Below are 26205 nucleotides of genomic sequence, written 5' to 3' on the forward strand. Positions count from 1 at the left end.
TTGTGGATCATTCCTTGGTTGAGCTCTTAGCGATGAGTGTCTTAAACCCTAGATGTGAACTTGATGGATCAAAGGTGATCATGTGTCCTCCCTACAAGAGAGTTAGACAAATACAAAGACATACTTTTGGTATTTTGGTTAGTAAATGATAAAATACAAAGTATGATACAATCACATGGTGTTTGGTGATCTCTCCCAAAACAAACACAATGAATAAAAGGGGTAAGGAGGATGCCAAGGTATGATCCCAATGCCAATGTATAATGGTGAGGATAGCATGAGGGATCTTAGGGTCAAAATTGGGGTCTTACAACAAGTAGGCAAGCTAAGTCAACATATAAATTTAGCTTTAACTTAATTTGATGTCTTTAACTCATCAGGAACTAAGGCAAGATTATGAAACTTCACAATGAGTTTTCTTTAACTAATCAGGAACTTCATCTCTTTCAAATCATTCCACCAACTCACCAACTAGTTCTTCATAGGAGAAAATAGAACTGATCCATAACCATAACCATAACCATAACCATAACAACATCTATCGATTCCTTCCCTCAACTACTGCAACTTCTTCTTCTAATGTATTTTATCACCCTATAACAACGTCACCTATGACATTGCAAAATACTCAGTAGCAACAATGCTAAGACTCTTGGAAAATAAAATTCCAAGTTCACACGACTGATTCTTGCTTTGTGGTATAATTACACAACCAAATTCAGAAATAGATCGATGAACTGCGGCGTCCCGTGACTTCACCTCATCTCTATTCTATATACAACAAGTTAAACACAAATTAATCCATTTTTTAAATACAAATAACTTAGATATGAAAAATCTATAAAATCAATCTAGATCTGAAACATAAATAGAAGAAGAAAAAAAAAAGATATGGTATATTTTTAATCAAAATCCACAAAATGTAACATTAATCTAACGAATAAATGCAAGTATTCGATTTTAATGAAGAAAATAAATGAAAGTGACGAAGAAAACATAGAGATGCGTGTGGTGAGAAACATAATATATATGTGAGTATTTTGATGTGAACCAGGAATCTATGGAGTCTCCATTGTCGGATAGTGCCAACAAAATAGTCATAAGTTTCAAAACACTAAAAATTATTTAATATATGGATATAAAATAATCTTTTTCAGTACCAACAATGTTAAGACAAAATATGTAATCTGGAAGAAAATATTTTATCAAAAGATGTAAAATTGAGAGGATTTTAAAAGAGATAGACCAAGATTTATTGTAGAGTACAAGAATCACAATCAGAAGATACAAGATTTTCCAAAAAGCCTATAAGAAGGTGCAGAGAGAAAAAACAATAAAGGATGCAGAGATATCAATGGTTACCCATTTTTATAAGAAGGTGCTTTGATTTTAGTGTTATTGTTGTTGCATTTTAAAGATGAAAATAGTCGAGATTTGTAAGGCATTTTTGAGGCAATATTTGTGAGAAGAGAGAAAGAGGGTGTGGCGTCTAGGGTTCCAATCAATCTTATGAATATTGAATTCTTATAATATAAAAATTTGAGTGTATCTTCCATTTAGATATGTTTTGTATGATGTCAAAACTAGGAAATATCGTTTATGTACATTGGACGGTATCATCCGAGTCTAGCTGTGCATTTTAGTGTTCTTGCATTAGAAAGCGTGTCAACATCACTGGAAATGGTCTGGAAAAAATTTGTGCATCAAAATAGTGTGTTGAGCATGAGAAACTTAGTTTAAATGAAAAATCCTCATTATAGGTCTACATATACAACTACAGGTCGACCTATAGATGAATTTTTTAACTTCAGGTCGACACATAGATGGTACAAGTCGACACATACACTGCGATATGAAAGCCGACAACTTATGTCTTACGTGTCGAGTCTTCAGGTTGACCTATAGGTACCACATAACCTTATAGGTCGACACATGCTTCCAACAGGTTGACACATGACTTGAATATGTTGACACATGACTCATATAGCTCGACCTATTGACTAAATTTTTGAAAAATTGTATTTGTTCCCTTTCCTTTTGCATTCCTTTTGCCTCTTATGAGTCTCACACATATAAATACTTGGTACATGCATCATTCTCTATCAAGGTTTCTAGAGTGAGTAAAACCTAATTGAATCCAGGATTTCAAAGCATCTCATCATATTCAATTCAATTTATGCATACACACGATCAAACTACACATAATCATTTTTTGATTTGGTGCCATCTAGATTAATATTGATAACGTCCTATTAGGTTTGTTATACCAAGAATATTTGGTTGCGATCTTTGAGGGATCCAAATAAGAAAACCGATTTGGGGTTTTCCTTCAAGATCTTTAGGGTTTGAAGATTTTTGTCAAGATTATGCAATTCGGATCCGATCGAGTAAAATCCTTGATACTGGATGTGTCGGCAAGGGAGTAACGTGAAACAGTGAATCACATTGACAAATATTTGGTTTAACAAGTGTGCACTTGAGATTAATTTGACCGGGTGAAAGCCTTGAGACAAGGAGAACGTGCAAGGAAGTAGCAACAACAGGTGAATTGAAGCGACATTGTTGGTGACTTCATCAAGGTTTTTGGAGGTGCTAGAGTCAAGAACAAACCTAAGGTTTGTGGGATTTGATTTCTCATATCTTGTATTGATACTTTTGCAAAGTAAGATTTAGTATATTAATATCTCAATTCGAATTCGAATTGAGGGCATACGTACCCATAGCGAGGTTGATTGGGGAACTGCCTAAATAAATCTTTGTATACTCTCTCTCTATCTATGTCTCTTTCTCTCCCTTGTTTATTTTTAAGTTCAAAAATTATTAATTACTTTGATCTCTTGATCAACATTGTTTGGATAATAACTTTTGAAATCTTTGATAAATTGTGTTGGTGTAGTGATCACTTACCATTTGGTAGTGACTGATTGTTAAGTACTACAAACACTACACTAATATTCAAACTTTGTTGATTGCACGCAAAGTGTTTGATGAATTGTGTCAACTAGTCTTTAGTGTGTTGTTGACATTGGAGATAAATAGTTATTATAGTAGAGTATTCAATTTAGTGCTTGAAGAATTGATAAATCAATTTGTGAATTATTATCCAACCATTGATGCTCATACGCATATCCGAGTTTTTCAATTGAAGGTTCGGTTAGACGTTTTTGGATCCGGGAAATATTTTAAACTTGCTTCGGCACCATAAATTTTTCTAAATCAAAGTTTTGAATAAAATTTTAATTTGTGATCTAGTCACCCCCTCTAGATCTAGGCCTATCATCTAACAAAACAAAAAACAAAAAAGTCAGGTCATACCTGCCACGTAGGTAGGTAGTTAACATTTTTTGTTGAAATTTTAACGGAAGGGATCAATAAGACTAACATAATAGTTTTAAGGGACTATAATATAACGTTTTTTTTAATTAAGATACCAAAACGAAATAATAAACCGTGGTGTTAACTTCTCCATACCTGAGTGTGAATGAGTTTGTTTATTTTAGCAAGGTCATACCTCCGATCTCAGTTCCACCGTAATAAACAGTGGTGTTAACTTCTCCGTACCTGAGAGTGAATGGGTTTGTTTATTTCAGCAAGATCATGTATATATATGGTACAAGTCGACACATACATTGTAGTATTAAAGCCTATAGCTTCTGTCTTATGTGCCGAGTCTCCAGGTTGACCTATAGGAAGCACATAACCTTACAGGTCGACACATGACTTGAATAGGTTGACACATGACTCATATAGCTCGACCTATTGACTAAATTTTTTGAAAAATTGTATTTGTTCCCTTTCCTTTTGCATTCATTTTGCCTCTTATGAGTCTCACACATATAAATACTTGGTACATGCATCATTCTCTAGCAAGGTTTCTAGAGTGAGTAAAACCTACATGAATCCAAGATTTCAAAGCATCTCATCATCTTCAATTCAATCTATGCATACACACAATCAAACTACACATAATTATTTTTTGATTTGGTGCCATCTAGATTAAGATTGATAACGTCCAATTAGGTTTATTGTACCAAGAATATTGGGTTGCGACCTTTGAGGGATTCAAATAAGAAATTAGGTTTGGGGTTATCCTTCAATATCTTTAGGGTTTGAATGTTTTTTTCAAGATTGTGCAATTCAGATCCGATCAAGTGAAAGCCTTGAGACTAGGTGTGTCGGCAAGGGAGTAGCGTGAAACGGTGGATCACATTGACAAATATTTGGTTCAACAAGTGTGCGCTTGAGATTAATTCAGTCAGGTGAAAGCCTTGAGACAAGGAGAGCATGTAATGAAGTAGCAACAACAGGTGAATTGAAGCGGTTTTGTTGGTGACTTAATCAAGATTTTTGGAGGTGCTAGAGTCAAGAACAAACCTAGGGTTTATGGGATTTGATTTCTCATCTCTTGTATTGATACTTTTGCAAAGTAAGATTTAGTATATTAATATCTCAATTCGAATTCGAATTGAGGGCATACGTACCCATAACTAGATCGATTGGGGAACTGCCTAAATAAATCTTTGTGTAATCTCTCTCTCTCTCTCTTTCTCTCTCTCTCTTTATATATATATATATATATATATATATATATATATATATATATATATATATATATATATATATATATACACATCTATCTCGTTTATTTTTCAGTTCACAAATTGTTAATTACTTTATCTCTTGATCAATATTGTTTGGATAATAACTTTTGAAATCTTTGATAAATTGTGTTGGTGTAGTAATCACTTACCATTTGATAGTGATTGATTGTTAAGTACTACAAACACTACACTAATATTCAAACTTTATTGATTGCACGCAAAGTGTTTGATGAATTGCGTCAACTAGTCTTTAGTGTGTTGTTGACATTGGAGATAGATAGTTACTATAGTAGAGTATTCAATTTAGTGCTTGAAGAATTGATAAATCAATTTGTGAATTATTATCCAACCATTGATACTCATACGCATATCAGAGTTTTTCAATTGAAGGTTCGGTTAGACGTTTTTGGATCCGGGAAATATTTAAAACTTGCTTCGGCATCATAAATTTTTCTAAATCAAAGTTTTGTATAAAATTTTAATTTGTGATCTAATCACCCCCTCTAGATCTAGGTCTATCGTCTAACAAAAAAAGTCAGGTCATACCTGCCACGTAGGTAGGTAGTTAACATTTTTTGTTGAAATTTTAACGGAAGGGATCAATAAGACTAACATAATAATTTTAAGGGACTATAATATAACGTTTTTTAATTAAGATACCAAAACGAAATAATAAATTAAGTTAAGGGACTAAAATATTAATTAAACTTAATTTTAAAAGGTAGATGAAACACTTCTAATTAAATATATGAGAAAAACAACATACGTATACGTATTAGGCATGATAACAAAGTATGGTAGGAAAAAGTTTTGCCTTTCTCCTATCCAAATTTAAATTCCAATTAAATACTCATTCCATGACTCAAACCGAAAGAAGGATAAATAATTAAACTCAAAAGGCATCCCCAATTGATTCGGGTGCCGCCGCTTCGACACATCCTCCATCAGATTTTAAATTTTAAATTGAAATAGTCATTTTTTACAACCTAATAACTTTTTTCGAACTCTAACCTACATTATAAATAATAAATTAAACAATTGTAAAAAAAATTTAACATACATTTCAACAAAGCAATTTATACTATGAGTTATCAAAATAAAATATTTCAAATTATCAACAGCTGAATTTAGGAACGGATATTAATATCTCTATTATGCGTCTCATACTCATCTTTTAAAATTACGGAAAATACAAACTCAAATTCGAATCCATTTAAAATTGATTTCCCCGGTCAAACTCGAGGTGAATTCATATAAATAGTATGTAATTTTTTTTTGATTAAAGTATAATATATCTATATCTTTAAGTAACTAAAATCTAAATACTAACAAACCCAACACAATTATCACCATGTGTAATCAAACCGGTGGTGATATTATATTGACTAGTACAATTCAACTCAACCCCAACATTCCTCTTCAACAGATTCAATATTTTCACCTTCCCCCTCATCTTTGTATAAGTGCTAAAATTCAAACCTTGATCTCTAATATCTACAACCCATTCCGGTTTATCCACAAGCTTCTTCGCCATAATCTCCAACGTCACGTTGAGCCTCCCCGTTCTTTGCGCTTTCGCTTTCCCGGGAGGCGATACTCCTCCTCCGATCTCAGTTCCACCGTAATAAACAGTGGTGTTAACTTCTCCATACCTGAAAGTGAATGAGTTTGTATTCTTCACAGACATATCAGCGAGAATTGTAACGGTATTCGAAACGGTGAAGTTTCCACCGATTAATGTAACACCGTTCATCCTCACTTCAGGATCTTTTACGTTGTAAACTGTAAAAGCTAGAACTATGAGTATTACAAAGAGTAACAAGAGAATTGCTGTGACGCATCCACACCATTTGATGCATGTTTTCATGCGCTTTGTTTTGTGTTCTGATAAATGTTGGTGTTGGTTTTCTGCACTAGGGCTTCTATAATGAGTTGTTAATGAAATGAAATTTGGTGCTAAGGGTTTGAATTGTTCTCTATGTGTATGAGCCATTTTGTTTTTGATTTTTTTGTGTGTGCCTTTGTTATGGTTATTTTGTCACTTACATATACTAATACTACTATAGTCTTTTTTTTGTATGATCCATTATCATGTCACATATGAGAGCATTTTCAAAGGGTTGATTATGATATTTGTGTTAGAAAATGGCTAAGAGTCTTGAGTTTTAAGCTAAAGTTTTAATGAGTCATAGTCCATGGTTGATATGTTCCAAAGCGCGTTTACACCAATAAGCACGGTTGGAAAGAAGCGTTGACTAGATAATTAATGGGTATGGGTTGAATTTATATGGAAGTGTATGATTGAAAAATGGAAAATGGATAATTGAAGTAATAAATTAAGACAAATGAAAGTTGAAGGAATCAAGACATAACGTGCTTGAAGGGATACATCCTGGTCTTTCTAGAAGTGATGTGAAGTGAAGAATTAAAGACCAATTATTTTATAATTGGTTTGGATGAGTTGGTCATGAGAAAAAATGTCAAGACTTATAGAACCTTCATAGAAATATTTTACACATTGTTCTTCACCTTGGGGGATAAACACCAAGACTATAAAGTTGGGGCTGACCAACAAACTATAATCATAAATTAGTGCATATAAATACTTAAATTATAATCCGGTTAAAATCGTTTTTTTAAATATTTTAAATTTTGTATTTAGTCTCTCAAAATATTTTTTTTATATATGTTTTTAAAATTTTTCATCCATATTTTTTATCTCTTCTACTATTCAACGACGATTTTTACAACTTAACGACAAAATTAGCCACGGTTTTAGTGATAATTTATTTCTTAGCGACAATTTTAACGATGATTTTAATATTAGGGGTAAAAAATATGGATGAAAAATTTTATGAGGACCTTTCTTTGATGGAAATATTTTGAGGGACTAAAACCAAAATTTTAGATATTTAGGAGGATTAGAAACATATTTAACTCATTGTAATAAACATTAAATAATTAAAGAGTATGACTTAAAAATACCTTAAAATAATACTTTACGGTTGAATAGCTTGAAACCATCAATAATACCTGCAACAATTTCTATTTCAATATTAACCCTATTTGAGAATAACAAGTGTGAGTTAAAAACTTTGAGAAATAAAGTGTGAGCAAGTTCTATATTAATTAGAAAAGTTGAGGTTTGAAATTTTAAGTGAGAGAACTCACATATACACCTATCTCCTTAAGATTTTGGGTGAGTATGTCATGTGTCTCTCACGATGTGTATTGCTCATAAAGAAAACCTCAAATGTAAAAATACTATCTCATGTTGATCTCCTAAATTTATGTTCCAACAGTGGTATCACAATCTTTGGATCGAGTGAAGGATGAATTCACTTGTAATGAGAGTCCTCCCACCAGATGGTGGATATGAGGCATTGTCGGGTTGAAAAAGTGTCAACGACGGTACAAGTGTATGTGGATGAAAGAGCTTCCGCTCGAGGGGAAGCATTGTCGATAGACTCACTCGAGAGAGAATGTTGAGAATAACTAGTGTGAGTTGGAAACTTTGAGAGAAAAAAGTGTGGGGAAGTCTCACATTGGTTGAAAAAATGAAAACTTGAGCATTTATAAGTGAGAGAATCCGTACACCTATATTTTTTTAAAGGAAAACGATATATATATATATATATATATATATATATATATATATATATATATATATATATATATATATATATATATATATATATATATATAATATATTATATATATATATATATATATATATATATAAAGAGAGAGAGAGAGAGAGAGAGAGAGAGAGAGAGAGAGAGAGAGAGAGAGAGAGAGAGAGAGAGAGAGAGAGAGAGAGAGAGAGAGAGAGAGAGAGAGAGAGAGAGAGAGAGAGAGAGAGAGAGAGAGAGAGAGAGAGAGAGAGAGAGAGAGAGAGAGAGAGAGCGCACTATGGTCAAAGTACAAGGGAATCCCGAGAGAAAGGTACAAAAAGTATCAAACTCAAAGGTGGTTTTAGGTGAGTATGTGATGTGACTCTCAAAAGGTGTGTTGATCATAAACAAAACCCCCAATGTAAAAATAATCCCTCATGTTGACCTCCCGAATTTATGTTCAAAAACCCTCTTGTTATCTACTAGAAAATCAGCTTCCCTTTTGCTTCTCAATATTGTCTGGATGATTTTCATTACCTAAAAATATCTTTTAGTAGTTGTTGTAGATACAAGGAGAATCATGACTAAGAGGAGCAATCTATCAATCAAATAGTAAATTTCATTCTTTTCAGTTGCAACCAAATATGAACATAAGTCTTGAGTAATTGATAAATTGTTCAAACTCGACGCTTAACGAGCGTCAATGATAAAATGTTGAAGTTGAAATTGCAAATTAATCTTCTCTTACTCATTGAAGTCCATCAAATAATATTTTTCAACTAGAGTAGAGATATTATCAAAGTTAAAAACTATGTAGTTATCATCGGGAGTCAAAGCACAATTTAGAGCTAACAAATCAATCAATTGCTCATTAAATATGTTATTAGATTTTTGCAATTGTTTGTCATTGAAGGTTAAAAATATTTCAACTCTAAAATACTTCTCAATGTTTATTTGTTTATCTTGAAGATGAGATGACCTAAATCTTGTTGTTGAATGAACATCATCAAGATTATGAATCTCAATATCATGTTTTTCACAAAAAGACTCCACACAAGTAAATGATTTATCCCGACCATTTTCTATCCATTCTTGATAAGAGCTTTTGTTGTATAAATCAAATGCATATCATTAACTACATCCTGAGATTGTTGTTATAAGATTTGACATAGGATATTTGTAATCTCCATGATTTCTTTCATCAGATGTAATATTAATATAAAATCCAATGCCTTCAAGTAAAATTAAGCATTATCAGCATTTCCGCGTGAAGCATAACTTAAACCTTCATTTTCAAATTTTCTTTAAACAATACAAGTTGCTTCATACATATTTATCAAGCTACAAATAGAAGAGAAATAACATTTTCTTTAATTATTGGGTTCTAAAGAACTCTTTGAGGTTCAAACATAGAAATTAAATTTTCTTTATATTTTTCTTTTCTCATAAAAAAAGAATCAATTTTTCTTCTCTTCATTATCAATTTTGTGCTGAAAAATAAATAAAATAAATAAACGAAAAATACACATTAGTTGAATATTGTTTAACAAAAATAATATAAAATAATTGAACAATGTTGCAGAAAAGTACAATTAAAGAACAAAGTAAAATTTCAGCACAACAACATAACAAAGCAAAATAAAAGAATACATTGAAAGATCCATAAAAGTAAAATGAAAATAAAAAAGAGAAACATTCTCAAAATTCTCTAAATTCACAATACAACTTACAAGAGCACAATCCCAAGAAGAATCTCACACAATGTTCTCTAAATTAACATAAATGGAAGAAATCCCCCCAAAATCAAAATCCATGAAAAATATTATACAACAAGAGAGAAGCAGTTGATATGCATGTGGTTGGTTGGAGGAAGAAGAATCTGCAGCGAGCAACATGTGTGGTGGATAAAAGGGGAGAGAGAGAGAGAGACGTTATTCTAAAGATAATGCAAATGAAAAAATAAGAAATAATATTAATGTAAAAAAACTATGCTTACATCTAGTATCTCTCTTAAATTTATATTGGCCTATAGTAACTAACTACAACTTAGAGGTACTTGAAACAAACTTAAACTGAGACCAATAGTAAAAAATATAGATTATAACAAATATCCTAAAATATAAAATGCAATAAAGATCAAAGTGTATGTATTTTAGAAACTCTCTTTCAAACTCAAATCTATCATGTAGTCCAAGTTTATCACACAAAACAGAAAATGGACCAAGGTGGAGAGCTTTGGTGAGAAATCAGCCACTTGATTTGTATAAGAGATTGGCATGAGATTAATCAATTTTGATTGGACTTTATCATGAACTATATGACAATTTATCTCTATATGTTTCGTTTGTTCATGAAAACATGATTATTTTCTATGTGAATAGCATACCTGTTATCATAGAAAATGGTGTCATGGTTGCTATGTTGTATACGAAAATCATGCAGTAAGTAAAATTCATTTACCTCGCAAGTTGAATTAACCAAAGTGCAATATTTCGCCTTAGAGGATAACCAGAATAACACATGTTATTCTTTACTTTTCCAACATGTCAAAGATGTGCCCAAGAAGAAGTATGAGCCAGTTATGGAGCTTCGGGTAGTGTTGAAAGTTCCCCAATCGGAGTTAGTGAATCAAGTTAATGTTTGTGATGATTTATACGTGAAGAGAAGTCCTTGAGTTGGGTTTGTTTGATGTAGTTGAGTATCCTTAAAAAATATTGGAGGTTTGATTTGGTTGGGTTTGACAATAATTGACTTAACATGAAAATAGAAAAAACAGTATCATGCCAGGTGTGAGTTACATAAAAAAGCTTACTAGTTAAACTTCTGAAGCGAGTTGGGTTTATGGTAAGTTGGTCATTGCCAGTGCAAAGTTTGCACCTAGGGTTCAGCCCCTTAAAGGAGGTAAATGCGACATTTTCTTTGGAATATTGATATTTCTTGAGATGAGAGACCAACCTCAAGGCCAAGGAAATACTTGAGATTTCCTTGGTCTTTGATGTCGAACTTACTATTTAGTATAACTTATGTTATTTAATTCAGCGAGGTTATGTCAAGAACTAAATTGTCAGCATAGATCAAGATCACAATAAAATAATAATTGATATGCTTAAAAAAGAGAGAGTAGTTAGATGATGGGTTATTTCCGCAAGTATACGAAGTCTATCATAGTAATACAAAAGGTTGTCAAACTCACAGAGACCTAACAGTCAACCTATCGTTTTCTATTACTACTGTATTTATCTAAGGCGATCTAAATAAATATTTGAATGAGCAAAATAAAATAATAAACTTGAATAAATTTAGAGATGTAATACTGGAATACGACTCTAATTGACCAATGATACTCTTATCACTCCTAAACTGAACTACCGTTGGGACAATATTTTCTTCCTTGAAAAAGAATTAAATAAAAAGGAACTGCCGCTCTCGCGGATTCGGAATCAGATTTTACGTTCTACTTTATACCGTTCGCTCTCACGTTCCCGGTGCATTTGCGTTAAAGAAGAAAAACCTTTTTTGGAAATTAAATTCTTTTACTTAGTTAAAAAGTGGTTTTGGTTGGAAAAATTAACTTTAAAGGGTTCTCGACTTTCGCTCGGCCAACTGGATTCTAAACCTATAAACGCGTCCGAAAATAGTTTTAAAATCACTTTCCCGAAATATCAACCCTTCCTAATCAATTAATAAAGTGCTCTCGCGTTATTTATTAATTAAAAACTTAACAATTTAATCTTTAGTACCGGATAACTTTCAATCTTACCCGATGTATTTACGGTCATACTTTCATAGTGGCCAAATCAAAATCTATATCAGAAAATTGAAATAAAACCAAAACATTCCCAAGAGTATTTCTAAAGGGGTAACATATAGAGTACTGTTGAATCAACGGTCTTCACATTCCAGCATTATTAATTTAGCTAGACATATTCATGGTAAACAAAGAAACATGGAGTTGAAACTTAGAATTAAACACATTGGGCATATCAATTAAGATTAAAGCATGAAATAGGTAAATTAAACTTGTAAATTAAAGTAAGACAATAACTTTCAATTAATTAAAATATAATAACTCAATGTAGAAATTAAAGCTTGAAATAGATAGATCTTGCAAAGTAAGACAAATAAAATTGCATATAAAAGAACAAACGATATAATAAAAATTGCTTAATTATAAAAAACATGCTCCAATGGAGACTTGAATCTGATACATAAATAAATCAACGAAAAACTTGAATGTGAAAATAATGCTGGCAAGATTAACTTCTACAAAGTAAATGCTCCAAACCTAATACAAGAACAAGTGCAATAACCCCCAATATGAAAAGTTAAAGCTTTCAAATAGTAAATTATATGCCTTATATTGCACTAAGTTTGGATGCCTAAAATATGAGTCCTAACGTGAATATATAGTGCTCCAATAACCTAGAAAAATCAGGTTAAACTGCTGAATTCGTGTGAGAGAAAGTAGGAAGGAGTGGTTGAAATTCCTTAACTGCCTGCGCATATCCGGATTTGCCGGGTATGGCGAACGCCACTCCCCCTGTGGCGAATGCCACAGTCTTAAAACGTGCATACTTGGTCTTGGCATTTGCTGGGACGTGGGATACTTCATCCATGTCATGGCCACCTCTGGGGTGAACGCCACGTTGAACGCCATTCAGAACGTCATGTAGAACGTCATGTGTGCAAAACATGCTTCTTTTCCCGTTTTTCGTTTATTTCATCTCGTTTCTTCTTGTAATGACTCTAACTTGACTAGGTACCTGAAACACAACCAAACCACCAGCATAATACTAAAAATAAAGGTAAAATGACAATAAAACATGTGTGAGTCGAGTCAAATATGCAGTGTGTTTTGGTGTTATTGAACACTCCCATATTTGAACCATTTCTTGTCCTCAAGCAAAATAGCTAGCATATTTTCAATGAAATTCATCATCTCAATTACAAAGACATAAAGAGTAGCAAGGGGTAGAAACTACTCATACGTGGCTGGTGAGGATCAATTCGGCTAGGAACGACTCGATAGGTACTAATTCAACACCAAGGGCATTGCAACAACACAAACCACTCTCATGGGCACACGCCTCTCTCTTATGAAAACTAGTTCCAATCATACCATTGAATAAAAGTGTAATTTCCTACTTGTTTCTTATCCTCTTTCATTCGTGACAGTCACATTAAGGCTCTTTATCTCTCGAACAACATGGTAGGTGGTATGTTAGTTATTATGATCCCAAACATCTTCATATTTTCCGATTTTATTTTATTTTGTAAAGATGTATATATTTTCTCTTTTTTGAAGAAATCAACCACATTTCTTTGGATTAAGTGATCGGTGAGGGTCACCTAACTTTATAAAGTGCGGTTTTTTCCTTTTTATTCAATTTTTCTGCCTAATGGATCATTCACTTATTATTCGTAGACCTGCCTACTTAGTGACTACAGATGGTTCCTGACTGGATAGAGACACTACTATGAGTATTTTAAACAAGTATGGACTTAAGACTAGAATTCAATGGGGATTTAAACTAATATGCATAATTGGGATGCTTGGGGTGTTGGGGCAATATCGATTTTATCGGATTTTCCCAAGTCTCCTCGTGCCTATATACTTTCAAATATACCAGAGCCTCCCAAACATTTCCTAAATTTTTGGTATGGCTCGAGAAATTGGAAAAAGTCAATAAACAACATAAAACTACACATAAAGACTCGTCATGCACATGCAATGATAAAATCCTAACTAAATGCATAAAATGATAAATCTAACTAGAAAGCGATAAAAATAGCGATAAAAATGGTAAAGATCCCCCCCCCCACACACACACTTAAATTAAACATTATCCTCAATGTTTCGATATAAGGTGAAGAAGGAGAGAAAGAACATGTGTCCCAACTCAATAACAACCTCGGTCTCGGCCATCATGTCAGCCTCGCCCATACTGAGGGTGGGACACTCTAATATGTTGCACATACTCACGTAATCCATCCACCCCTTCCCATAATCCTGTCATGTGTTCGACAAGGTCCCCATGCTCAGTTTAGTCTATTATATGTAATCAATCTGCTAGGCCTGAATCTGCTGGATATGGGTTACCATTTTGGGTGTGCTGCCTCTGTATGTCTCTAAGCAATTGATCACGCTCGACATCTGCATCATGACGTTCTTGCAGCTGGCAGAGAATGTCATCCAGGGAACTCCAGAGACCGGCATAATGATACTCCTCACGAGATTGTTGTCTGAAGGAGGTACCTGTAAACTAGTCAAAATAATATGGTACGGTGCGTGCAGGTGAAATAGGAATATGTGGGGAGTGGTATGGAGGTGGGACATGGACAGAAAAGTCTCTCTCTCTCTCTCTTATCGGTCATACTCGTCATCGGTAGCATCATTATCAGCGGCAATCTCATGAATGTCCATGGGCTCCGCCTCGTCCTGAGGCTTAGCACGTAAATCATAAACCCAATTAGCCTCACTCGCACGTCGGTGCATTGTGGGAATGTTAAAACCATGTTGTCTATGGCCATGTTATGTACGATCAACAAAAACTTCTTATCAGGCCTTTAGTGGTAAAAAAAATTGAGATTAAGCTATTTGTAGCGGTAAAAAATTTGAGATTAAGCTATTGATTAACCTAACTCCTAAAGCAAGAGTCGCTAGTGCGCCTTTATTGTTTTCAAAGGAAAAGGGAAAAGGTACGAACAAAACCTATAGAAGTTTTAAACAAAACTAATAAAAAGAGAGCAAGGGTCTGGGGGTTAGTTATACAAAGGGAAGGTATTAGCACCCTAAACATCCATGGTACTCCATGGGAGCCTCTTTGAAAATATGTACATTTGGTTTGAAAAAGTTGTTGTTTGTTAAAAGATCGGAGGGATGGGAAAAGAAGCAATTTTCTTATTTTTTATGTTTGCCAAGACTTTTGAAGTCTCATGCCTATGTACCAACAAAGTGCAATGGAAGATCAAAACCTTGTAGTTCGTGGTAAAAATAACAAAGGGAGTTTGTTTTGATTCATTTTTATGGAAAATACATTTTTTTCATTTTAAGGAGAATACTCAACTAATCACCTACAAGCATGAGAACTTTGCATCATCATGAGAAGGGCTCCAACTTGGATAAGGATCAACAAGTATGCCACTAGCTCTCATAAATGGAAAAGGATTATCATCAATACTATGGAGATAGGATAGTTATACCTCAACTATGGAAATAACTCATGTCTAAATACCTTGAGAAATTTTTTAAAAGGAAAAGTGCATAAGAGCACAAAATGGTTTGAATGAGTTATGCATTATTTAGTCTTTTGAAATTGGTCTCAATATGCTTAAGATTAATTTGCTCTTATTAAGAAAAAGGTTTTGAAAATCACTTGACAAAAGTCAAGGTTTATTGAGAAAGGGGTTCGAGTTTGAAATCAAGAAGATTTTGAAAAAGAGAGAGAAGTTTTGAAAATTAAATAAGGGGGGAGAAGAAGAGAATATCCTAGACCATAAAGTAAAAACTAGGGAGGAAATATCTAACTAATAAATAACAAGCTTTATGACAGAAGTCAAGCAAGAATTCTCTCCTTTGGATTAAGCCTCAAACAAGCTAAGATAAGCAAATCACAATCCATGTATCAGGTGAACCCAAAGTAACCAAGCCAAGTCCTCATAGAGAAGTCCAAAGTCATAGGTACCAGATGAATTCCAAGGTCTCAAATAACAAGTCCCAAAGCAAGGGTCAAGATCCCAATTCTAAGTCCATAACTCCACAATGACGCCAAGGATAGTAACCACAAGTCCATGAGTTAGGAGTAACAAGTTTCCGTTTTTTAGTGTCTTTTTTACAATGATATAAAAAGAAAGGTCCAAATGGACAAAGAATAAAATGGCATAATCACAAACAATATGATATGAAATTCTAAACATAAAATATAAAGTAAATGACATAAAATAAAGGAGAATAAAGTAAATGACTTTGAAATAGAAGTTAATACAAGTGAAGAGTTAGTAAAGAATGTTAGTGAAGATGAAAAGATGTTTTGGTCACTTTTTGGAGAATACTCAACTATCCACTCACAAGCATGAAAATATGAACCTATACATCATTTATGAGAAAGGCTCCAACTTAGATAAATTCAACAAGTATGCCACTAGCTCTCACAAATGGAAAAGGAGCAACATTTTCACACAATACCATGAGGAATAGGAGACTTACAATTTCACTTATAAAAATGTATTTGTTTTCGAGACAAATTTAACGCTATGTTAAGAAATCGTAATTGGACTTATGTAGAAGTCACAACTATCTTAGACCGGTCAATAATAATATTTGTGTTAATACATGATATAGAAATGATATGTAAACCATTCTCCTAAAGTCATGCCACAAAAATAAAATAAAAGGGGTGATCAAGCACAAAGGCTAGGACGATGGTCCATTACTTCAATCCACACTTCATGGCACTTAGGACAAACTTATGCATCAATCCAAAGTACCTTAAATGATCAATGATCACTTAGAAGGTAGATTTGAAATTATAAAAGTTCATCAAGTACCAATCCACATATCATGAACAAGATGGATGTAAGCCATTCAATTAATCAAAGGGAAAAGAAGGAGATGAAGAAGAAAGAATCAAGAGAGGTCACACCCAAATTGGATCAAAAGTTTGATCAAGTCATCATCAAAATCAATCATCCATTTTGGTGGGTTAGAGTTTTCACCCCATCAACACCCAAGATCCATTGATTTTGATGAGACTTAAAGTCCAAACCATCATGATCCAAGGCCAACAGAAGTTCACAAGGTCATACAAATTTAAAATGCAATTAAATGAAATAAAAATGCATCAAAGCTATTTTTAAATGAATTTTAAAATGGAAATAAAATGGAAAATCCATGAAGTCCTTCAAAACACCAAATAAATGGCCAAGAAACTTATGGAAGGTTGGAAATAAAATAAGAAACATATAATAAAATTTTAAGAATTTAAAAATGCATAAAAGTATTTTTTTAACCAATTAAAACAAAGTAGAAAAGAGAAAATTCATGAAAAATAGAAAATCAATGAAATAAAAAATGGAAAAATAAAAATTAGATGAAGAAAAATAAAAGAGAAATTTTGAAATTATTTTGGGATTTTTTGGATAAAAAATGAAATTACTATGAATTTTTATAGAAAAAAGAAATTAAAAATAATAAAAGAAAAAGAATTAAAATCAGAAAAAACATGGAGCGTTGGATCACGCCTCATTAATTGACGTGGCAGATCCAACACTCCAAAGGTTAGGATGCACGATGGAACATGGTGTAAGCCAAACACAGGATCCAATTTAAATTCAACCAATCAAAATATTTCATTTTTCCAACGTATCTGGTTCAAACTCAGACCACTTGAGAAAAACTCAGGTCATCTTCTCCGGTGAGCTCTCACTGGAGTTTCATTGTTTGATAAATTTGAGACACGAGACCACCATCATTGTGATCCCCTTCTCATCATGAATTCAATGTTATACTCCAAATTCATTTATGTGAACTGAGCAAAGGGAATTTCAAAGAAGTTTTAGAAACAAGCAAGCCACAGAAAATAAAATTAAATGATGAACACGATCAATCAACACCAAATAAGTTAGGAGAAAGCATCAAAGAGTGAAAGACTATATTGTGGTAACTTGTTTGATTTTTTAAATGATGCTCATAACTATCTTGTCTAGATGGTGATCAGAAGTTGATGAAGCTCGATCTAGTTAGAACATTTCAGAAGGTCTCGGAGATTGGGAATTGTTGCAAAAGTTTTAGAGGATGCCAATGGAGCTAATGGAAACAAGAAATTGGATTGAAACAAGCTGAAATTGAAAACACGATAGTTGAATTTTCTGGAAAAATTTCAAGTTGCAGCATGGGTTTCTTGGCTCTCCAAAGCTTGCAAGTGAAGGCAATAACTTCCTCTATTTATAGGGAATGTGTTTGGATCCAAATACGTGTGGAATGATGCATGATTCATGCAAAACAAATTTGATCCAAGTGTGTGAAAAGTATGACTTGAATTCATCAAAACTCAGCCAAATGATGCGTTTTAAGTGTCAATTAACTTCTGGAGGCTTGTTAAAACATGTTTAAGACCAAAACACTTGCTAATTTGGCTTAGAATTAAGATTAGTCATGATCAAATTTCGGGCAATGGTGATTTATTAAGTTTCAAGTCACCATGTTCAACTCAATGGGGCATCCTACTCAAGAGGCTTTTGGATCTCATTCTTTTTACAATGTGTTAATATCACGACCAAGATTACAATGTGCCAAGAAAGGTTGAATTTAGAGGTTTGAGAATAAAGTTATGGCATGTTGAAGTTGGCATGAAAAAATGGTTACATAACTTAGAAAAATTTGAGTGTCTCATGGTTGAAAATGACCTATAATGTCCCAATGAATTCCATGGCCTTCCTGTAAGACCCCAATTTTGGCCCTAAGATCCCTCATGGCCCATATCATATCATATCATGGCCTCAAGGATCATTGCATACCCTAGCTTCCCTCCTAGTGGGTGGGATACCTTGTGAGTGTGGTTCTTGATCACCAAGCATGTATTGCATTTGTATATCATTGCTTTTCATATGTTCACTAACCAAAAGTACAAAAATATTGTCATTTAACCTTGTTGCTTGCAGATGAAGCTGACCAGGTCAAAACAATCAAATCAGGCCTTGAGCAATGGATGGTGACCATTCTTGAAGAATTTGGACACCATGATCATTCATAAAGAGTTCATATAACTTGTGATATCATTTGGAAGCAAGATCTCAATTGAAAGAGACTTGGAATTCATCAGAACATGGCCCAGTCAAGAAAAGTCAACAAAAGTCAACTGTGGTCAACTGTGCATTTAATCAGGATTTGGAAGGTGTGAGATGGTTAGAAAGACCTCATTCATGTCCATACAAGTCCTATTTGACATTTCAAAGGTCAAGGTTGAAGGAATTGAGGTCAGACAGAAAGTTTCCCAAAATGGCAAGTGGACTTGTAATCTCAGCTGCCCAAAATGGAAAGTTTTTCCCCTCAAGATAACTTCATGATACAAGCTTCAAATAAAAATGTGTCCAACATGAAAGTTGAAGATCTTGTTCTCACCATTCCAAAAAGTCCAAGAACTTGAAATTCTCATGTATGGTTTGCAAGATATGGCTCAGTGAATTTCAAAAAAGACCCGTAATCAGGAGGGCATAACTACCACATGGATTGTCCAAATTGCAAGTTCTTTATATGCACAAACTCCATTTAATATGTACTTTCATGGTGCATAATTGGATTTCTTCAAAAGTGGTCAATGCAAAAGGTCAAATTTCAACTGGACTGTTAAATGAACCAGGGGCAAAATCGTCCAACTTGTGAAATAATTGGAATTTTTGAGTGGGGATTTTTGTAACACCTCATAAATGGCATTTGAAATTTGTTGGAATATTCACAACATGCCTAGGCCTTGTGGTTTGGAAATTAGCTTTTGAAATGAATTGGAAAAATTGACAAATAAGCCATCACATAGTGAAAATGCAAAATATGAGGAATTTGAGCATGGGACCAATTCTATCAGCTTCCAAATGATATTTGTGGTTTGCTTGAAGTGATAAATTGCTGCTACATTGCTTCTAATGATACAAGGGCTTAAGGACCAAAAATGCATCATAAGCTTAATTTCACTAATCCATTTTTTTACTAATCATGATTAATTGTGAGATTAATGGGTAGTATATAAGCTTAATGTTAACTGTTTTTGCACACACTAATCACAATTCACAAATTCAATAAAAAATCTCAAGAACTCTCTCATTTTTCTCTCACTTTTTCACATTGCATATTGACATTTTTTCAATCTTTCATCAACATTTCTTCAAGTTCCATGCTAGTGCTTGGTGGATTCGTGATTTGTGTGTATTGGTGAGGTTCTGTTTGCAGGTTTTGGATCAAGAAAGCTCACGATCACAACTGTCCAAATCACCCTACATCCATGGCAGTCCAGATTTGCTGCGATTTGAGGCATTGTTGAGCCATTCCGAAGCTTCCTCACACCTCCCTAGCTGCTGTAGATCGTCTGTTTTCACTCATTGAAGCAAAACACTCGCGGATTCCGGTACTGCTCCTCGAAAAGGTTCGGATTCGACTATCACCATTCTCAAAATCGTTGTGTGGTTCTTGTAGAGTACACCTTGTAGATCATGCAGCACTTTATAGAATCGAAAACCGTTAAGATTAGAGAGAGCAATCTTGAATTTACACTTTGATGCGAAATCTTCTTTCGCTCGATCTGTGCGGTACGATAGGAATTAGGAGATTTCATTGGCATATTGTTGTTGTACGCGGAATAACCTTTCCAACTGTATACGGTTTATTGGATTTGGTGAAGAAATAGCCGTAACCGAATTCGCCGGTGTGGATGAACAATACCGGCTGCGCGAGGAAGAAGGATTTTCTGGAAAATCTTGCGCTTTGATCCTTCGTCCGTGCTGTGCAATTCGAAATTCCGTTTCCCGCCGCACCGAGCGAATAGCGCGCCGCCACGTCACCTTAGTTAGACGGTGCCGTTTTGGCCAGGGATTTGATTATTACAGTTCTGCCATTTTCATTCTAATTAATTAATTAATCATAATAAAACCTAAATAAATATTCAATAATTATTCTAAAACTTCAAAAAATCATATATTACTCAATATTGATCCAAATAAATCAAGACTTTTTTTGTTAATCTCCATTTTTAATCTACTTTTTAATAGATACAAAAAATAAAATGTTGCTTGGTAGAAAAATTAATTGACATAGGGATATCCATAATGTACACAAATTTCACATGTTCCACCATTTTGATCATAAAATCACCATATTAGATCCAAATCAAATGAAATTTTAGGTGTAGATTCCTGACACTCTCCTGGAATTTTTGGCATAGGCTTTATAATTTTTGGCCCTCTGGTTTTTGATATATGATTTATTGAACTTGAGTGTGGAAATATGTGACACAATGTGATATGCTGAGTTCCCTGATTTTTTTGCCATGCTTCCCCTTGGCCTATGGCCTTGATTTTTTGCATGTAGCACATTTGATATGTTAACATTCACTATGATTTTTTGTGGATTTTAATAATCCATTTTCTAATTGATTAGGATTTTTATCCACTGCCTAGTATTTTTAGGGATTTGTTTGTGACACCTTTGTAAATATGTTGCCAAATCTTCATACATTAACCAATGATCATGAAACTTGGTAGGGTAGTTCCTAACACATTAAGCTTTCATTTAGCTTTGGTCCCATCCATTTCCCATGTAATGTCACTGTTTGCCATTGGATTGAAGTTAGTGTACATTTTGTGACTTCATTTGATTGTGTTTTTGCATGCTTTGACATGTTGAATTAATTCCCATAGCTCCACTAGTCCAAATGACATGAAAATTAACATGTAGCTTGTTGAATGTCCTCTGTTTAGGATATAACTTTTGTGGAATTTTCCATGCTGTTTTGGTATTTTTTGTGATGTGATCTTGCTGGTTGCTCATATGTGGTTTACATTTGCTCACTTTGCCTTACATGATGCATAAATTGAAATAGGGGCATAGTTTGGATTTGGGACCAATTGGAGTCCTTTCTTAGTTGGATTATCTTGGTTTTGAGCATGATTTACTTGCTGTTTTAGGATTTTTCCATCCTTTGGACCCTAGGCTTGGCCTAGTGGTCTTGTTACTTATGTTTGAGCTTGACTTTGACTTTTCAGGTTAAAAAGCTAATGCCTTAAGGAGGTTGGTGCATAATTGAGTTGAAATCATTTGACCAATTGTTTGTTTTGTAGGGCTTGGTTCACTTGATCTTTGTGCTATGCACATGTTGCACATTATTGTTTGATTGTACATTGGTTGATTCTTATTGTTGTTGTTTTGTTTATGTTGGGATGCTGATTCTGTTTGACTTTTCCAGGTACCCTTAGTTGCTCAGTTCTCTTAAGAACTTGCATTGCTTTGCTTATAAGCAATTAGCATTGAGGTATTGCACCTTCTTCTTCATGTAGTCTGGAGACCCGGCCCGTTATTTGGCCGGGCAAATTGTCTGAAGTCCTCCTTAAGAGGCAATGCTTGTGTATGTTTATATTTGTCCCAAGCAGGAAAAGTCCTCATTCGAGGCAATTGGTGGATCAAAGAGATAAGTAGCCTATCTCCCACTATTCCGTGTGTCTTCTCCTTGCTCCCATTACATGGTTGTAGCATTGAGATCCAAACCCAAGATCTATCGAGTCTAATCGGGGAAAGAGTTCCATCTTTCTGAACTCCCCCACATTCTTATATTTACATGCTCTCTCGGACTTGAGATAGAAGCAATGAGGCACACCCCTCATACCCTTTCATCTGCTTCACCTTAGCCTCTCAATGGCAAGGTTAAGAGCGACACTTACCTATTACAGTGGACTTTCATAGTCAAACCCTTTTGCTTGAGCCCAATTGAATGGTTATAGCGTGTGCTACTTGAATTTATGTGATTGATTACTTGATTCATCATACATGATTACTTGATTGCCATTGTGCATTTACTATCATTGATTGCCATTGTGCATTTATCATCTTTGTTTGCCATTAGTGCATGATCACTTCTTTTGTCCTTGTGACATTGATGTTTTCCCATTGAGGACAATTGTAAGTCCATATTGATTGGCTTTTGTTCCTATGACATGGAAGAGATAGAGTGTAAGACCTCACTGGTCACTCATATCTTCTTCGCTCTTTGTTTGAGCATTGTTGTTGTATGTGAGGATTCATTGTAAGTCCCTGTGATGTGGCATTTGTATTCCTAGGATCATACTGTGGAGGTTAACATAAGTCCAGATAGATTGGCAGTTGACTTCCCTGTTTTGTTTTTTTTGTTTTATTCTGATGGAGATTAGTGTAAGTCCATAGAGTGGCTTCTGATATCCTTACTTGTTTTAGGAGACAGGTATAAGACCATTGAGTGGCATCCAGTATCCGCTTTTATTTACTTTCATCTGTTACCATGTTCAGATTATTGCTCATTTGTAGCCTATTCCTAAGGACCCACTTGAATCATCTTCTATATGATTTCAAGAGGTGAACCTTTCTAAGAAGTTTTACATTATTTATCCATTCATCCCATTGTGTCCTACCTTTTCACACATACTTTTAAAAACTTGAAATAAGTGTTGTGCAAACATTCTCACCTTCTTTCCAAATTAGAAACTTGGACCTTAAGTCCATGATTTTCCAAACTTCATTTTTGTAAATACTTCATTTCGAATTGACTTTAATCATACTTTGACCCTTTTGTAAATAACCCAAATCAATTAACTTCACCCATTCAAATGATTTTGTGGCTTTGTCCATGTTTGTTAAGTTTTCATACATTAGCTATAGGTTTGATTTACCCTAGTTGGTTGATATTAATCTCACCTATTTGTCCTTAGTTGATTGAATTGTAAGTCTTCCTTGCTTATTATAGGGTTAACCCCTCTCTAGCAAGTTGAAGCTTTTCTCACATGGTGGACTTGTTGTTTCTTAAGGTTGAGTTTTCTCCCGTGGGTAACGTAAGACCTTAGAGCTTGTGTTTTAAAATTGAATCCACTAACTTTTGGAAATCTTTTAGCCGAACTACGGCGTTTTGATCCTTACCTTTGATGGAAGGTACGTAGGCAACGGGTTCATCCGTTCGAACACAAAAATAACTAACTTGTATATTCTTTTCTCATCATCCCACTCATGTTTGCACAATATGTCAAAACAAATAAATATTTTCTTATACAACAAAGTGTGAAAAGGGCTCCCTAGGAGTACCTAGGACGCATTGGGTGCCTAACACCTTCCCTTTGCGTAATTTACCCCTTACCCCGATCTCTGATCTTTTCATTGGTTTTCTACGAGTAAAACTTCTTAGGCTTTTGTTCGCTTTTTAGCCAGTCCTTAGGATAAATAAAAGTGCGGTGGCGACTCTATGTTCATTGTATGCTTTGCTTATGATTTAATCAATAGATCATATAGCGACGAATACACCGCTACAGAAAAGTGGCGACTCTGCTGGGGATCTGTATCACTTGGTGGTATTGCCTACTTTTCACCCTTGTTGTGTGATATATTATTATGTGTTATTTGACATATTTTTGTACAATTTGGGATAACTGTATTGATTGTAATGTTTGAATTGCTTGATATACAAATGTTGTTTGCTTTGGTGATCTCTGTGAGATGAGTTCTATACCCGAACTCGAGTGCACCTTAGGATAGGAGAATGGCATAGTCTTGTTGACTGGTGTGGAGTAGTCCTTAGCCAGTTGACTTGCGAGTCCATTCACTTGGTGGAGGTCATGTTGGACTAATAATGTCACACAAGTTATTTGTGGTTAGGCATTATTCTTTCAATCATGTGCCTTAGAAGCCAAGGACCTTAGTTTACCAAACCCATCTTGGCCTATTTTTTAGGACGTGGTGCGGAGGTCGTTCAGATGTCAGTTCTGATGCGATTGTCACGCGATACTACACTCATAAGAGTTTCTCTTGAGAATATTTTTGGAATACGAGTATTCGTTCCTCCGATAATATTCGAAAGATGGAACGATGATTATGGGAACCTCTGGTAGAACATGTCTGGCAGGTTTTAACCCTAGTACACTCCCTTTGGGTGGTTCTTAACCAAGACTCCATGCTCGTGACTCTCAGCAAACCCGTGATTCGTGGTTGAGTCGTTCAAACATCGTTAATATCAATGGATCCCGGATCAGGTGTAAAACCTAAAATCCACCAAAGCGGCTGGTTGATATTAAGGATGATTGAGCCGGTTCACGTACCGTTAATATCAATGGAACTTGGGTGTTGATAAGGTGAAAACCTAAATCCACCAAAATGGATGATTGATATTAGGGATACGTTGAGCTTTCCCATGACCTTTGTTTGGTGTGCTTTGCTTGATCCTTGAGTGTGATTGTTGCATCCATACATTCATGCATTCATCCGCATCCATATCGTCAGATAAAAAGAAAATTTTCAGGGAATTCAAAGGAGTTTATTTGCAAAAAATTTCAAACATGAAAAAACCGGGAAAAATTTTTCACCTGATATATCTGATGAGATATTCTCATGTATGATCAAAATGCTTAAACATTTCAAAGTTTGCAAATAAAACCCTCGAGTTCCTTTGAAATAAAAACAAGCATATGCATAAACACTTCATGCATCATTTGCATAAGCAGGTGTTTTGTTCCGGTCTCCCGTCCTGTGGTCTGACCCTGCGATCTTCATTTATTTTGAAGACGCACCCCGCCGGTACTATACCAGAGCCGATCCTTCGAGATTGATGGATCATCTTGAACAAGAGAATTGTGAACTCAAGAAAGGAATTTTCCAGACAGAGTGCTTCTGATGGATGGATCCCGGGCTGGCATTGGCTGTTGTTCTGGGGCATATGATGATCAGCCTGAAGAGGAAGCTGCTGCTATCATTGAAGAAGATGCAGATGATATGAGCAATTTTGTTATTCCTGGTGGTGTCTGCCACAATTGGGTCGCTGTGGATGTTCCAACAGTTATCCATCAGTCAGAGTAATAATGCTCACTTTGTTTAAAACCCTTCTCCCATGCCAAAAGGAGAAGTGATGACATTGTTTGGCTCATATATACAATGATGTTTTCATTCAATTAATGCATTGTTAAACATTTGTTTTTCCATTTGTTTTCACTTTTTGCTTTTGCATGAAATCAGTGATCACAAAAAACCTGAAAAACAAGAAAACAGCTTTTTCATCTGCATAAATGATTTGCTTGTTTAAATACAAAAGCTTTTCGTTATCCAAAATCATTATGCAGGGATTTCTAAACCCATTGAACATAATGATCCAACGCTATCTCCCAAATTTGAATTCCTTGTATTCGAGGCAGAGGAAGATGATGTTGAAGGGGATTCCTGACGAGATTACCCACCTTCTTGAGCATCAGAGAAGCTCATTCAGCTGTATCATGAGAATCAG

General features: G+C 34.5%; 1 protein-coding gene and 1 long non-coding RNA gene across 2 annotated transcripts; both read right to left on the reverse strand.

Annotated features, from left to right (window-relative positions):
- Positions 1-5747: 5747 nt before the first annotated feature.
- Positions 5748-6754, reverse strand: LOC127106303 (uncharacterized). Its single transcript, XM_051043617.1, has one exon. The coding sequence runs from the start codon at positions 6592-6594 to the stop codon at positions 5920-5922; it is 675 nt and encodes a 224-aa protein (XP_050899574.1). The 5' UTR covers positions 6595-6754; the 3' UTR covers positions 5748-5919.
- A 3024-nt stretch (positions 6755-9778) lies between these two features.
- LOC127106304 (uncharacterized) lies at positions 9779-11004 on the reverse strand. Its single transcript, XR_007795325.1, has 2 exons — positions 10676-11004; positions 9779-10601 (listed from the first exon to the last, which is right to left on the reverse strand). It is a non-coding gene; the product is annotated as an uncharacterized LOC127106304 (long non-coding RNA).
- Positions 11005-26205: the final 15201 nt, after the last annotated feature.

Source organism: Lathyrus oleraceus, chromosome 7 (assembly GCF_024323335.1).
Source record: "Lathyrus oleraceus cultivar Zhongwan6 chromosome 7, CAAS_Psat_ZW6_1.0, whole genome shotgun sequence".
NCBI lineage: Eukaryota > Viridiplantae > Streptophyta > Magnoliopsida > Fabales > Fabaceae > Lathyrus > Lathyrus oleraceus.